The sequence below is a fragment of the Periplaneta americana genome, chromosome 6, assembly GCF_040183065.1.
Source record: "Periplaneta americana isolate PAMFEO1 chromosome 6, P.americana_PAMFEO1_priV1, whole genome shotgun sequence".
Taxonomy (NCBI): Eukaryota; Metazoa; Arthropoda; class Insecta; order Blattodea; family Blattidae; genus Periplaneta; species Periplaneta americana.
In genome coordinates this window covers 116,658,753-116,673,574 of record NC_091122.1, presented here as the reverse complement: position 1 = coordinate 116,673,574, position 14,822 = coordinate 116,658,753, and the positions used below count along the sequence as shown (strand labels likewise).

The 14,822-nt window shown below is 39.9% G+C and overlaps 1 protein-coding gene across 3 annotated transcripts in view; it reads left to right on the top strand.

The window, feature by feature from the left end:
• swm (Zinc finger protein swm) overlaps positions 1-14,822 on the top strand; it is a 101,083-nt gene that overhangs the window by 52,214 nt on the left and 34,047 nt on the right. For 2 of the 3 annotated variants that reach the window (XM_069828790.1, XM_069828789.1), the window contains exons 13-14: positions 707-847; positions 7,923-8,036. In XM_069828790.1, the coding sequence (XP_069684891.1) occupies positions 707-847; positions 7,923-8,036 (255 nt within the window). The remainder of the gene's footprint in view (positions 1-706; positions 848-7,922; positions 8,037-14,822) is intronic. The other variant, XM_069828791.1, reaches the window with a different exon arrangement.

Sequence of the window (14,822 nt, the reverse complement as noted above, 5' to 3'; positions counted from 1 at the left end):
CACAAAGAGCATGAGTTGGTCACCATTGCTCTTAGACATGTTCGTATATAATACAGGATAATTTGAAGAGTTATAAATTAATTAAAATGCTTAAAAATTTTGTAAAATGTAATAGCAATAATAAAATTCTACTTGGTTGAAATTTAATCCAGGCATATTGGTGCACAATTTAGTGATAAGAAGTTGTGCACCGCCATCTCTCCTAGCTCCCGAGGTATAAATTTTACAGTACATGAAAATTTCTGACCTGGACTGGCTAGTCTGGAGGCGGATGCACTATCACAGAGCTTACTTGGCGGACTCCTAACATTATTATTTTTGGTGTTCTCTGCTATGAATTTATGGCTCCACACAACTGATACATTCATCAATTGCATGGCAGATGATAATGCAATTTGTATGTGTGGTAAGCACAAGTAGTCATTTGTTGAGGCTGTATATGTTTCTTATACAGTGCAAGCTGTTCAAAATAGCCTTAATTATTTTGACAGAATTTCAGTTTCGGAGTACTTGATAGTGATTCATTTCTCATTTATTAACCTTTGTTTGTAGTATTGTAGGATGATATGTTGTAGAAATGCTTAATACAGTATTTGAATCCTTCAGACAAGGGTAGGGATAAAATAGATTGTTTCTTTATGAAGATATCAAAATTATTAATGCTTATTTCTGCTGTTATTAGCCTACATATAAAATAATGTTACAGGGTAAACAGGAGAATGTACCACCTCCTCGACCATCAGTGAAGGAGCGGTTGGGTGTTCCAAATCCCATCTCTAGCAGCAAAGTTTTAAATACATTGCAGCCGAAAGCATCTTTTACCACTCAACCAGAAGCTGTAGAAAAGGTATATATGTTTCTAATCTTATGTTACACTTTTAACACTTATACATCACTGATTAAATTACAAACTTCTTTACCATGTTAATACTTAGTATTTACCATACTTGACTAGTTTCGAAGTCTTGTGCTTCATTGTCCAAAGCCTAGTGGAGATTCTGCGCTATCTTCTGGTTTCCTGTTGTGGTTGGGTGTGTTCATGATTGTGTTGAAAAGGGTGTGTGTTTTGAAATTGAGTTGAGTGTTAGAATGTGATCATGGTGTGTTCTAGTATGTTTATAAATTTCATATTGTTCTAGAGTGTCAAGTTTCTGGTTTTTTGGCTGAATATGTAGTATTTTCATGTCGTTGTCTATGTTACTGTAGCTGAGGTTGAAGTTTGTGATGTGTTCTGCATAGGTTGAACACAACACAAACACGCAGCATTCTGATCCATGATACACAGACTCATGAACATTTCCATGAACCAACAAGACTATAATGAAGAAATACGTAGCACAAGAAAAATGGATACAACCCCAACATAATAGACAACATCATAAGAAAGACTAAACACAAACAAGAAAATGCCACACAAAGGAAAGAAACAAATACATTACATTAACATGAAAACAAGAACACATACATCATTGAAGAAACTAAAATACAACCTTGCATACAGAACACACTACAAAAACATCTTAACACACAGACAAGACACACAAATAAATGCAACTTAACAGGAGTTTACAAACTGTCATGCAACAGTTGCAACGACTTCTACATTGGACAGACTAGAAGATCTTTTCAAACACGTTACAAAGAACATATCACAGCCATAACCAAACTACACAACAATCCAACCTATGCAGAACACATCACAAACTCCAACCACAGGTACAGTAACATAAACGAAAATACTACATATCCAGCTAAAAAAAACCAGAAACTTGACACCCTAGAACAATATGAAATTTATAAACTTAATAAAACACACCCTTTTCGACACAATCATGAACATACCCAACCACAACAGGAAACCAGAAGATTGTGTGGAATCTCCACTAAGCTTTGGACAATGAAACCCAAGCCTTTGAAACTAGTCAAGCAAGGTAAATACTAAATATTAACACAGTAAAGAAGTTTGCAATTTAATCATGATATATAAGTATTAAAATTGTATATAGAAAAATGAGTAACCATTAATGTTAAAGCTTCAAAGTGCCTTACTTAATTATTAAAAGTGCAACAACAACAAAAATGACAGTCACTAAATTGGCAACAATAGTCACCACAAGCTACAGACCACAGTCTTCTATACTTGAAATACTACTGTTGTAAGCATTCCATGGGTTGACTTATCAAATAAGCGTGTCTAAATACACACTGAATACACTTCCAGCAGGCTGTGGTGTATATTTACAAAGCAAACAGATAATACTCTTTGCTGTGAAGAAATGTATAAACAAATTTTTACGATTACATTTTTCCAGTGATGGCATGTCATTTTTTACTAACTGTATGTTTTCTGGCCATAGAAACCAGTGGCGGTATTCCATACCAGCATTTATCGTCTCACTTCCCTCATTGCTTAGCACAGTATGCAACCACAGAATTAATCTGCATTTGTCAAATAGGATGTAGGGATAGATAATTTTACCTTGGGAGGACAAATTTAAAAATATTTTGTGCATTTTTACCGAAAATATCAGAGTCATAAACTTAATTAATAAGTAGATTATAAAATCAACACAGTTCACCAGAAACAAATCAGATAATATTTCGTAAAGAAGTAAATGTGAAGTTTGAAATATTTGATGTAATAAGGTTATCGAAGTTGCCAAAAGAAAATCTGTGGCATTATAGTCCTTTTTAAGGGCCAAACCGACCAGCCGGCTGCTGGCCTCATGGCCACATGCCGAAGTAGAGGTGGATGATAATCCTACCAGAATGGAACTATCATGTGGTTAGCATGATGATCCCCAGCCATTATAGCTGGTTTCCGTAACCAGATTCTGCTGCCTTTTGTAGCTCCGCAAGTGCATCACAATGCTGTGTGGGCACTGGTCCCATACACTGGCCAAAATTTCATGAGAAAGTTTCTTCCCCCATGAGGACTCGAACCATGTTGAAGTTGTCATGAACTCAAAATTCTTTACAAATTCGCAAGAAACCCCAAAAAGTATATTTCAGTTGAAATTTGGGAAAATATTTCTCCACACTGTACTTTCTCAGTACAACAACAACAACATGTATGTTTTAGAATCCATAGTAGGTAAAGTGTTTCTCTATATAGACTTCATAGATATATTTAATAATCGTCTGTGTAGTGTCTTAAACCGGAAGAATTTGGTAGTGATGTATTTATTATTATTATTATTATTATTACTGCTGCTGCTGCTGCTGCTGCTGCTGCTGCTGCTGCTGCTGCTGCTGCTGCTGCTGCTGCTGCTGCTGCTGCTGCTGCTGCTGCTGCTGCTGCTGCTGCTGCTGCTGCTGCTGCTGCTGCTGCTGCTGCTGCTGCTGCTGCTGCTGCTGCTGCTGCTGCTGCTGCTGCTGCTGCTGCTGCTGCTGCTGCTGCTGCTGCTGCTGCTGCTGCTGCTGCTGCTGCTGCTGCTGCTGCTGCTGCTGCTGCTGCTGCTGCTGCTGCTGCTGCTGCTGCTGCTGCTGCTGCTGCTGCTGCTGCTGCTGCTGCTGCTGCTGCTGCTGCTGCTGCTGCTGCTGCTGCTGCTGCTGCTGCTGCTGCTGCTGCTGCTGCTGCTGCTGCTGCTGCTGCTGCTGCTGCTGCTGCTGCTGCTGCTGCTGCTGCTGCTGCTGCTGCTGCTGCTGCTGCTGCTGCTGCTGCTGCTGCTGCTGCTGCTGCTGCTGCTGCTGCTGCTGCTGCTGCTGCTGCTGCTGCTGCTGCTGCTGCTGCTGCTGCTGCTGCTGCTGCTGCTGCTGCTGCTGCTGCTGCTGCTGCTGCTGCTGCTGCTGCTGCTGCTGCTGCTGCTGCTGCTGCTGCTGCTGCTGCTGCTGCTGCTGCTGCTGCTGCTGCTGCTGCTGCTGCTGCTGCTGCTGCTGCTGCTGCTGCTGCTGCTGCTGCTGCTGCTGCTGCTGCTGCTGCTGCTGCTGCTGCTGCTGCTGCTGCTGCTGCTGCTGCTGCTGCTGCTGCTGCTGCTGCTGCTGCTGCTGCTGCTGCTGCTGCTGCTGCTGCTGCTGCTGCTGCTGCTGCTGCTGCTGCTGCTGCTGCTGCTGCTGCTGCTGCTGCTGCTGCTGCTGCTGCTGCTGCTGCTGCTGCTGCTGCTGCTGCTGCTGCTGCTGCTGCTGCTGCTGCTGCTGCTGCTGCTGCTGCTGCTGCTGCTGCTGCTGCTGCTGCTGCTGCTGCTGCTGCTGCTGCTGCTGCTGCTGCTGCTGCTGCTGCTGCTGCTGCTGCTGCTGCTGCTGCTGCTGCTGCTGCTGCTGCTGCTGCTGCTGCTGCTGCTGCTGCTGCTGCTGCTGCTGCTGCTGCTGCTGCTGCTGCTGCTGCTGCTGCTGCTGCTGCTGCTGCTGCTGCTGCTGCTGCTGCTGCTGCTGCTGCTGCTGCTGCTGCTGCTGCTGCTGCTGCTGCTGCTGCTGCTGCTGCTGCTGCTGCTGCTGCTGCTGCTGCTGCTGCTGCTGCTGCTGCTGCTGCTGCTGCTGCTGCTGCTGCTGCTGCTGCTGCTGCTGCTGCTGCTGCTGCTGCTGCTGCTGCTGCTGCTGCTGCTGCTGCTGCTGCTGCTGCTGCTGCTGCTGCTGCTGCTGCTGCTGCTGCTGCTGCTGCTGCTGCTGCTGCTGCTGCTGCTGCTGCTGCTGCTGCTGCTGCTGCTGCTGCTGCTGCTGCTGCTGCTGCTGCTGCTGCTGCTGCTGCTGCTGCTGCTGCTGCTGCTGCTGCTGCTGCTGCTGCTGCTGCTGCTGCTGCTGCTGCTGCTGCTGCTGCTGCTGCTGCTGCTGCTGCTGCTGCTGCTGCTGCTGCTGCTGCTGCTGCTGCTGCTGCTGCTGCTGCTGCTGCTGCTGCTGCTGCTGCTGCTGCTGCTGCTGCTGCTGCTGCTGCTGCTGCTGCTGCTGCTGCTGCTGCTGCTGCTGCTGCTGCTGCTGCTGCTGCTGCTGCTGCTGCTGCTGCTGCTGCTGCTGCTGCTGCTGCTGCTGCTGCTGCTGCTGCTGCTGCTGCTGCTGCTGCTGCTGCTGCTGCTGCTGCTGCTGCTGCTGCTGCTGCTGCTGCTGCTGCTGCTGCTGCTGCTGCTGCTGCTGCTGCTGCTGCTGCTGCTGCTGCTGCTGCTGCTGCTGCTGCTGCTGCTGCTGCTGCTGCTGCTGCTGCTGCTGCTGCTGCTGCTGCTGCTGCTGCTGCTGCTGCTGCTGCTGCTGCTGCTGCTGCTGCTGCTGCTGCTGCTGCTGCTGCTGCTGCTGCTGCTGCTGCTGCTGCTGCTGCTGCTGCTGCTGCTGCTGCTGCTGCTGCTGCTGCTGCTGCTGCTGCTGCTGCTGCTGCTGCTGCTGCTGCTGCTGCTGCTGCTGCTGCTGCTGCTGCTGCTGCTGCTGCTGCTGCTGCTGCTGCTGCTGCTGCTGCTGCTGCTGCTGCTGCTGCTGCTGCTGCTGCTGCTGCTGCTGCTGCTGCTGCTGCTGCTGCTGCTTTTCAAAAAGTTTCCACACTTTGGTTCCTATAGTGGAGACGGAAAGATGGAGAAGGGTGGGAGTGGCGGGTGTGGTAGGGTGTAATATGACGAGTAATCATAGCAAGTCTGTTGTCATAGTGGTTAATCTGATGGTTGCTACGCAAGGCTGAACATGACAGCAAAACTTGAAAATTGCACCAAAGTTGAACAGTGTCCAGTGATATGTTTTTTGTGAGCAGAAGGTGTACCATGTTCACAGATCCATCAAAGAATGTGTGCTCAGTATGGTGACAATGCTCTCTCTCGTAGAGTTGTATACAAGTGGATATTGAAAATGGCAGAACAAGTGTGACTGATTCCAAGTGCTCGGGTCGTCCGATGACATCCTCACTATTGAAACTGAAGAAGAAGCTAGGGATATGATCCTGGAAGACTGATGGATAACGATAGAGGAAGTTGCTTAAAAACTGGATATCAGCATTGGATCTGCGTATTCTCTGGTCCACAATAATCTTGTATTCCAGAAAGTTTCTGCCAGGTGGGTTCCAAAGCAACTGATGGATGAGCGTAAGTGCAACCACGTAGATATGTGTTCCTGCCATTTGACATGTTATCGTGAAGAAAGTGACAACTTTTTGCAGAGGATTGTGACAGGTGATGAAATGTGGGTTCACCATTATGAACCCAAAAGCATGCAGTGGAAGCATCCGGCATCTCTTGTCTCCAAAAAATTCAAGACGTAATCATCGACAGGCAAGATGTTGACTGTCTTTTGGGATTCTCTAGAGCCTATTCTTAAGACATACCAGGAACGGGGAGTAACCATCACAAGTGCATCCTATTCTCACATGCTTCGGACGGACCTGAAACCTGCAGTCCGCTCTAAAAGAAGAGGAAGACTGTCAGATGACGTCCTGTTGTTGCATGACAAGGCCCGTCCACATTCTGTGGCTCACACGGTACAAACTATAGTCCAGATTTGGCGTCATCTTATTTTCATCTTTTTGGGCCATTTAAGGAGGCTCTAGGAGGGGAGGGGATTTGCAAGTGACGAAGACATAAAGTCAGCAGTGGATCTGTGGCTATGTGCACAACCAAAGACTTTTTATTCTGATGGCATTAAGAAGTTGGTAGGATGCTGGGAGAAAAGTGTTGAAAAGCTGGGTTATTATGTGGAAAAATAATGTAGTTTGTTTGTGTATGCTGCAAAGAAATAAAATAATATGACACTAGTGCGGAAACTTTTTGAAAAGGCCTCGTATTATTATTATTATTATTATTATTATTATTATTATTATTATTATTATTGTTGTTGTTGTTGTTGTTGTTGTTGTTGTTGTGTGGTTAAATCAAATATAAACAAATTTCTTGCTTCGTAGGTTCTGACTATAACTTACAGGCTAGTTCCTTGAAATCAATACTGCATAGGTTTATGCGAATGAAAGTTAGTGGTGTTTATAGATATCTAATGATGTCAAAAATGTACACTTGGAGCTTATTCCCTCCATTCCTCTGTCCCCTGTATCGTTTCTCCATTCCTACATTCTCTGATTTGTTCCTCCAGTCCTCCATACTCTGATTCATCCCTCTATTCTATCATTCATCTCTCCATTCCTCCGTCCTCTTGTTTGTCTCTTCATTCCTCCTTCCTCTGGTTCGTCCCTCCATTCCTCTTTCCTTTGGTTCGTCTCTCCATTCCTCTGGTTCGTCCCTCCATTCCTCTTTCCTTTGGTTCGTCTCTCCATTCCTCTGGTTCGTCCCTCCATTCCTCCTTCCTCTGGTTTGTTCCTCAGTTCCTCCTTCCTCTGGTTTGTTCCTCACTTCCTCCTTCCTCTGGTTCGTCCCTCCATTTCTCCTCCCTCTGGTTCATTTCTCCATCCCTCTTTTTTCTCGTTCGTCCCTCCCTTCCTCCTCCTCCTCCTCCTGGTTCGTCCTTCGATTCCTCCTTCCTCTTATTTGTCCCTCCATTTCTCTTTCCTCTGGTTCGTCCCTCCATTCTTCCATTCTCTGGTCTGACCCTCCATTCGTCCTTCCTTTGTTTTGTTCCTCCTTCCTCTGATATGTTCCTCCATTCCTCTGCCATCTGGTTCATCCTCTGAAAATGTTTAGGCATTTATAATTGCAAGCAGTTGCTGAAGGTAATAATTACAAAAATTAAAGAATGTAATGTGCTTCTTGCCAAGTATTTAAACCAATTGTAATGAAAATTGTAGTTAAAGGAAAACTCAAAAACACAATAAGAACTGCCATCATTATCTGATGTTAATTCTCCAGGCTGTTGTCTTTCCGTTAACTTCCTCCCTTACTAAAATCATCCAGATATTAAACAATTGAAAGATTATTATTTTTTTATAGTAATTGTAGCAATGCATGCAATATATTAACATTGATTGTGCATTTTGTCTGACTGTTGAAAACCTAAGAAACACAGTATTTCAACTAGTGTTAGGAAGCTTCGTTTCAATTTCCTCCTCCTGACAGCAGTATGGATTGTTCCAGGTGATTATGTCAGGTAACAATTTGACAAAAACAGTATATATTCCAACTGCCCTGAAGAAGCAAGAGGCTCCTGTAGTGAGTACTTCTACTGTTCAGGAGAACACCAAACCTCAAGTAAGGCTAGATTTCAGATTTCATTTATATGAATCTTGTACACCTTCAGCTTCGCACGTCTTAGCTTTCTCTTATGTCATTGTTTCCCTTAGCTGTGAAATTTCATAGAAGTTCAGTGATATTCACTAATTTTGGAATGCCAAATGCGACCATATTTTAAATTTTTTTCTTCATGTATAATTATAGAGAAAAGGTGCACTGTTAACTAAATGGCTATATTATCTTTACAATCTAGAGTCCAGGTTCAAATTGTGATGAGTTCAAATACATTTGTTATGGACAAAGTTGTTGTCAGTTAGATCAGATTTTTTCGAAATATCTGTTTTCTCTGCTGCCATTCCAACCTTTGTTAATTATAATAATATTCATAACCATCGTCATCTCAGGTGCAACAGAGATTAATCAGTTGCGTCCAGCATTAGAGATGTTAGAGAGATCTAAGTTTTGGCACATGAATAAAGAGATCTTCATATCATTGTACCTGCCAAGGGAAAGGAAAATATATGTAATATAAAAAGTTGTTCATTATCCATGGAAATCTTAAGATTTTTGTAAAAGATTTGTTTCAGAAGTACGGTAATTTTTCTAATAACTGATTTAAATTCGTAATATTTTCATCAGTGAACATGTACCAAATTGCATTGTACATGCCTTAATGACATTATCAAAATCCACTAATTTCATCCAAAAATAAAATCAAATTGCCTTATTTTTTTATGTGACTTTGGATTTCATTTGAAAGATCTACTTCGAAAAAAAAATGCTTAGGTTTTAAACATGCGAAATACATCATGGTACATTTTTCATTTCAGAATTTGGCATTTCATTTCTGACAAAATTCATGATATGTTCATCATCTTTTAATAAGTATTCTGTCAGATTCTCAATATATGACTCTCTGCAAAGAAAGTATTTAATGTTGTATCTTATTATACAGTGCAACTCTCGTTTTTTAAGTCTTCAATTAGCATTATTCTTCTACAAATTTCTTGTATGCCTAAGTCTAAAGCTTTGTAATTGAAATCATGTCTATATCAATTTGAGTATTGTCATTATTCTTTACTTATATTTTACTAAAAATGCATGTTTTTGTTGTAGATTGATGCTCTTTGCTACATTTTTATGATACAAATACAAGTTTCAAAATCTAGCGACAATTTGTACTTGGTACTTACATTACCGTGGCATCAATTAATTTATAAACTACTACTACTACTACTACTGCTACTGCTACTGCTACTGCTACTGCTACTGCTACTGCTACTGCTACTGCTACTGCTACCTCTTTCCCTCCCATAGCCTTGATCTGACGAAGTATTTTATCCTTTAAAGAACTAAGTTTGTCTGACGACATACAAATGCTTGTTATGGATTCTCCTCTAAACTGCTGTGCATATTTTCAATGTCTCATACAAAAGATTGTCTGGAATGTGGTATATCTTCAATGTTGGGTTTTCCATTGTTGAAATGCCTATTAGAGCCACCATTATTTTACTTATAACTAGCCGTACCCGTGCGCTCCGCTGCACCCATTAGAAATAAATATAAAGTAATTACATAATTAAAATAGGACATTTGATCAGGGAACATTCGTGTTTGATAGAAGGATAAATCGTTTATTATGTTACTTAATTTAAATTGTATTAAAAAATTAAAATGCGATCATTTTGATCCAGTCATTTAATTTAGGAAATACAGGAAACGAATGCCTATCAAGTTTTCTATGCATAAGAAGCTATTTTAATCTCACTGTTACTGTAATAACATTATAGCATTATGTCCATCTAGAGAAACTACACTTTCCAATGGTGAATTAATAATTAATTATACAAATCGGTTAATTTAGCTTCCGATATTACTTCATACAAACACAGGAACATTCTCTGTAGGCTACTGTATGTTTCATAGCTTTCGATTGTTGTTGTCCAAGGTCCCTTATAGACGAAGTCATTTGTTTTTTATTTCATTACACTGCCTTAGATGGCGTTGTTATTGTAATTTTGAAACTCATTTATCTCATTAAATATCAGTCCTATCAAAATTTTGCATGGAATAAAACTTATTGGAAATTATTTTTAAAGAAACTTTTGGTATGTAATATTTTTCATAAAAATTAATAGTAAGGGAGATATTTCGATTTATTTAATTCAAGCCCCCTTATAACTCCCCTTTTAAATAAAATATTTTGAATGCCATATAGCCTAAATTCTAAGTTACAACGAACTTAATTTATATTCCAATTTTCATATAAATCCGTTCAGCCATTATCACGTGAAAAGGTAACAAACATCCAGACAGACAGACATACAAACAAAAATTTCAAAAAAGCGATTTTCGGTTTCAGGGCGGTTAATTATATCTGTTAGGACCAATTATTTTTGGAAAATTGAAAATTACCAGAAAAATTTCGGCTACAAATTTATTATTAGTATAGATTCACCCTATGAAATCTAGTTAGACATGACGAACTATTATTAATGGAATTCCTCAAGCATCAATATTAGGTTCCTTACTTTTTCTAGTGTTCATAAATGATCTTGCCCTCCTAATAGAAGATGTAGGTCATCCCATATTATTTGCAGATGACACAAGTATAGTAATTACAGCCAGTAACTCCAACACATTCCAATCTTCAACAGAGGAAATTCTCTTCGAAATATGTGAGTGGTTCTCAGTCAGTAAATTAGTATTAAATTGTAACAAAACTAACATAATTCAATTTAAATCCTGTCCAAATTTAACCTCGCAAATTTCAAGCGCAATAATTAACAATTGGTTCCTATTAGAAAAACAACCAAATTTCTTGATTTAAAAATAGATAATGTGTTAAGTTGGAAAAATCATATTAAAGAAATAACCCCCAAATTCAGCATGTTTTGCTATTAGATCTATGCAAAAGATAGTAAATATCAATACCGGTACCTTAAAAACAATATACTTTGCATACTTCCACTCGGTAATGAGTTTTGGAATAATATTCTGGGGAAATTCCACAGATAGTAACAGTATATTCCTACTACAAAAAAGTGTGATTAGTATAATGCTAGGTGCCAAATCTAGGGAACCATGCAGGACTATTAAAAAAAAATACAAATAATGCCCATGGCTTGTCAATATATTTCTTCATTAATAATCTTTCTCGTATGTAATCGTGAAAACTTTGTAACTAATTCAACAGTTCATAGCATAAATACACGTCAAAAAATTACTTTCATACTCCATCAGCAAGTCTATTGTGCTATCAAAAAGGAGTGCGTTATATGGCAGTAAAAATTTTTAATAGCCTCCCTAGCGATATAAAAAATGAAACTCAAAACATAAGATTATTTAGGGTCAAAGTAAAGAAGTACCTAATTTCTCACACCTTCTATTCTGTAGGTGTATTCATGACATTCAACAATGCTTCATGAAATTAATACTAAAACTTTGTGTTGTACTAGTAAACTATATTGTAAACTTCTTGGCTGATGTTATACCGCCAGCATTCCATTGTAAGATGTTTAGTTGATTCTGTACCATTAAAGTAGTCCCCGCCCGGAGATCCGATTGGGGGACTATTTTACCTCCGGATAATTTTACCTTAATGGTACTCATTTCATATTGGAGTGAAAAATGGCAAGTTGTAGCCGATTTAAGTGAACACCATATTTTAACGTTTTGGTGGCTACTTCATTCACACACAACCCCCAGAATGTCTGGAAGACCACACCTGCTGTTGGTCGACGGGTCCATTGGACCTAGCTGGGAGATCTTGTTGATCACCAGCTTTCCCTCCTTAAGCCACTGGAGGACGATTTTAGTGCCATAGCAGGTCAGCACTAGGAACAGAAAAGTAGAAAGAGGAGGAAGGAAAGGGAAATGAACCCCTAGGCCTCGAATGCTCTAATGCCGTCAGGGTCGAAGAAAGTAAGAGTTCAGTCAGAGGACTGGATAGGAAAGGGTAAAGAGGGAATTAGGTATTGGTTAGAGCAGGCATGTCAGAAATCAGATTCTAAATGTGCAGTTATGTGCGCGGATCGCCGGTCTGTGCAGGTTGCATCAATCAAGCGTTGCTCTTACCCGTTCTTAGCTGGAGGGGTGTACAATAATCTATTCTGCGCTTCTAGGGTTGGATTAAATAGACATTTGGACATTATAAACATAGTTAGCAGAAGGAAAAAAACAGTTATTATCAGTGTCTATATTTGACAATTGTAATACAAGAAACTTTAGGCTTACTCAGTTATACTTCACAAAGTAGTGGTTTGTAAAGCATAATTTATTAATATGATTTTTATACAGTATTTGAAGAAAAATAAGTTGCAGTAATTTCGAAACAACAAGAAACGAACAAGTATTTGATTTTACGTAGTAGGTACTAATTATTTTAAAGTAATAGACCCTACTCTTCCATTGTTCAAGCATTATTATTTACTGTGACCACTGGTGCACAAATGTTGAAGAAAATATTATACTCCCAATTAATTACATGCAGTAGGACATTGTGAAGTTTTTACACTGAAATCATTTTTTTGCTGTATGTCAATATAAATTAATATTAATATTAATAAATATAAATTAAGCTTAGAATTTAAATTCACATATAGTTTATTTGAAAACGTTGAGAGCAAGTATCGAAAAGTTGGGAGCGTTGCTGAAAGAAATTAAAACTGTAGTTCACAAGGTGTGAAGCGACGATATTCTCTTTATGTCAGATTTAAAGATTTATTAATATAAGTATTGAATTAATATTGTGACGTGAGATGGAAAATTTGCCATTATATATTTTTCCAGAAAATTTTTCGTCTTGCAAATAGTTGTTTTCTTCTCTCCTTACAAACTCAAAAGCCTCACATGCATTCCTCACTATTTTCTCATCACTTACCAGTTTATGAAATGAAAGTCGTAATTCGTCTAACCTTTGATGGCTGTGTTAGTACAGACTCCAAAACAACGCCATTGTCAAGTACGTTTTGCTGTGAGAGTACTGATTAAGAAATAAGCGCTGACAATATCATATTTTGAGAACTTTACTAATCTGATCTAAATTGTCACCTCACAACACTATTACCTCGACATAGGCTGATGAAAGCCTTTCATTTTAAAATAATTATTATTGTTGGCTGAGGAAAACATTATAACAATTTTGTTATATGATTCGTAATTTCTCTTCACCGTTATCTGTGAACTCCTCACTTCATTTATTATAACTCATTCACAGACACAGCTAAATCGGCACTCGTACTGAAACTGTGTTACTGAAACAAAAGCTGTTGCAGGTCTGTATAGCCCTGTCGCGTTCCCCTCCAAGGCGATTCACTCCCTCCAGGCAGGGGAATAGAGAGTGCACATCGCACAGAGACAGTTGCACAATGTGCGCGACTGCACAATGTGCAGGGTTTTGACATGCCTGGGTTAGAGGAAACTTATACCAAATTCAGTCATTAACTCATCAAGCTGACCAGTGCTAATTGATGAGTAGCCCCTCCCTTTAGTTCAGCTTGTAATATCTCCAGCAATATGTTCAGATGGATATCAGAATTCCTTAGTCAACGATTCATTGCCACTAGATTCAATAACTCACTTTCTAGTTACAGACAAACATATCGAGGTCTACCTCAGGGCGCTGTCCTCAGCACAACTTTATTCAATATTTATATAAATGACTTACCCTCCCTCCTAGAGGAATCAAACATGAAAACAGCACTATTTGCAGATGATATAGTTTTGTGGACTTCCAGATCTTACAGACATAGAGACAAAATTCAAAATTCTGCTCTTAAAGCTCTAAATCAACTACATGAATGGAATACATCAAATTTGATGACACTCAATTTAAGCAAAAGTAATTACCAAATATTTTCACTTGGTAAAAAAGAAAGAGAATTCAATATCCAATACAATGGCCAACACCTTCCTAGGACTTATGAATCCAAATATCTTGGAGTTATTTTCGATAGTAAGTTAACATGGAGCAACCATTTGAAATACATTTCTGAAAAAGCTCGTAAAAGATTCTCCCTTCTAAAAAGACTAGCAGGAAAGAAATGGGGATGCTCTAGGAATACTTTGAACACTACATACAAAATGTTTATACAGCCAGTGCTGACATACTGCGGAGAAATTTTAATTACTTCACCTTTCATAAACGAAATAGAATATGTTCAAAACCAAGCTCTCAGACTCATTACTGGTGGAATCAAAACAACTCCAATAGATTCTATGAGATTCCTCACTAATATTAACAGCATCAAAATGACAATAGAAGAAAAAGCACTGATTCAATATGAAAAACTTATTAGATTACCAGGAAACAATTGGCATTCATACAGTCCTCTCTGTAGATTGAAAACTCAAAAAAGTTTCATATCCATTGTTTAAGAATTAAAACAGAAAATCAATATCCCGAATTTAAAAGAAAACTTACAAATTAAACCAAACCCTTTAACTCTATTAAATATAGAATATAATCTAAATTTAACAGAAGAAATACTGAAATCAGAAGTAAACACTGAAATACTAAAACAATTGTCTTTAGAAACAATTAATATTAGATACCCTCCACAAAACTGGCTTCATTTATACACTGACGGATCCTTGATCAAGGTGCCGGTGCAGGTGTTACGTGCTGTTTCTTCTCACTTTATAGATCTCTTGGGTATGGAACAACAAGTTTTGATGGAGAAATCATTGCAATAAGTGAAAGTCTCAGGAATCTTCTATGCCACATCAGTAAATTTAGGAATGCAGTTATATTGTCAGACTCCAAAGCAGCTATTCTATCAATAGTCTCTAAACACACACCTT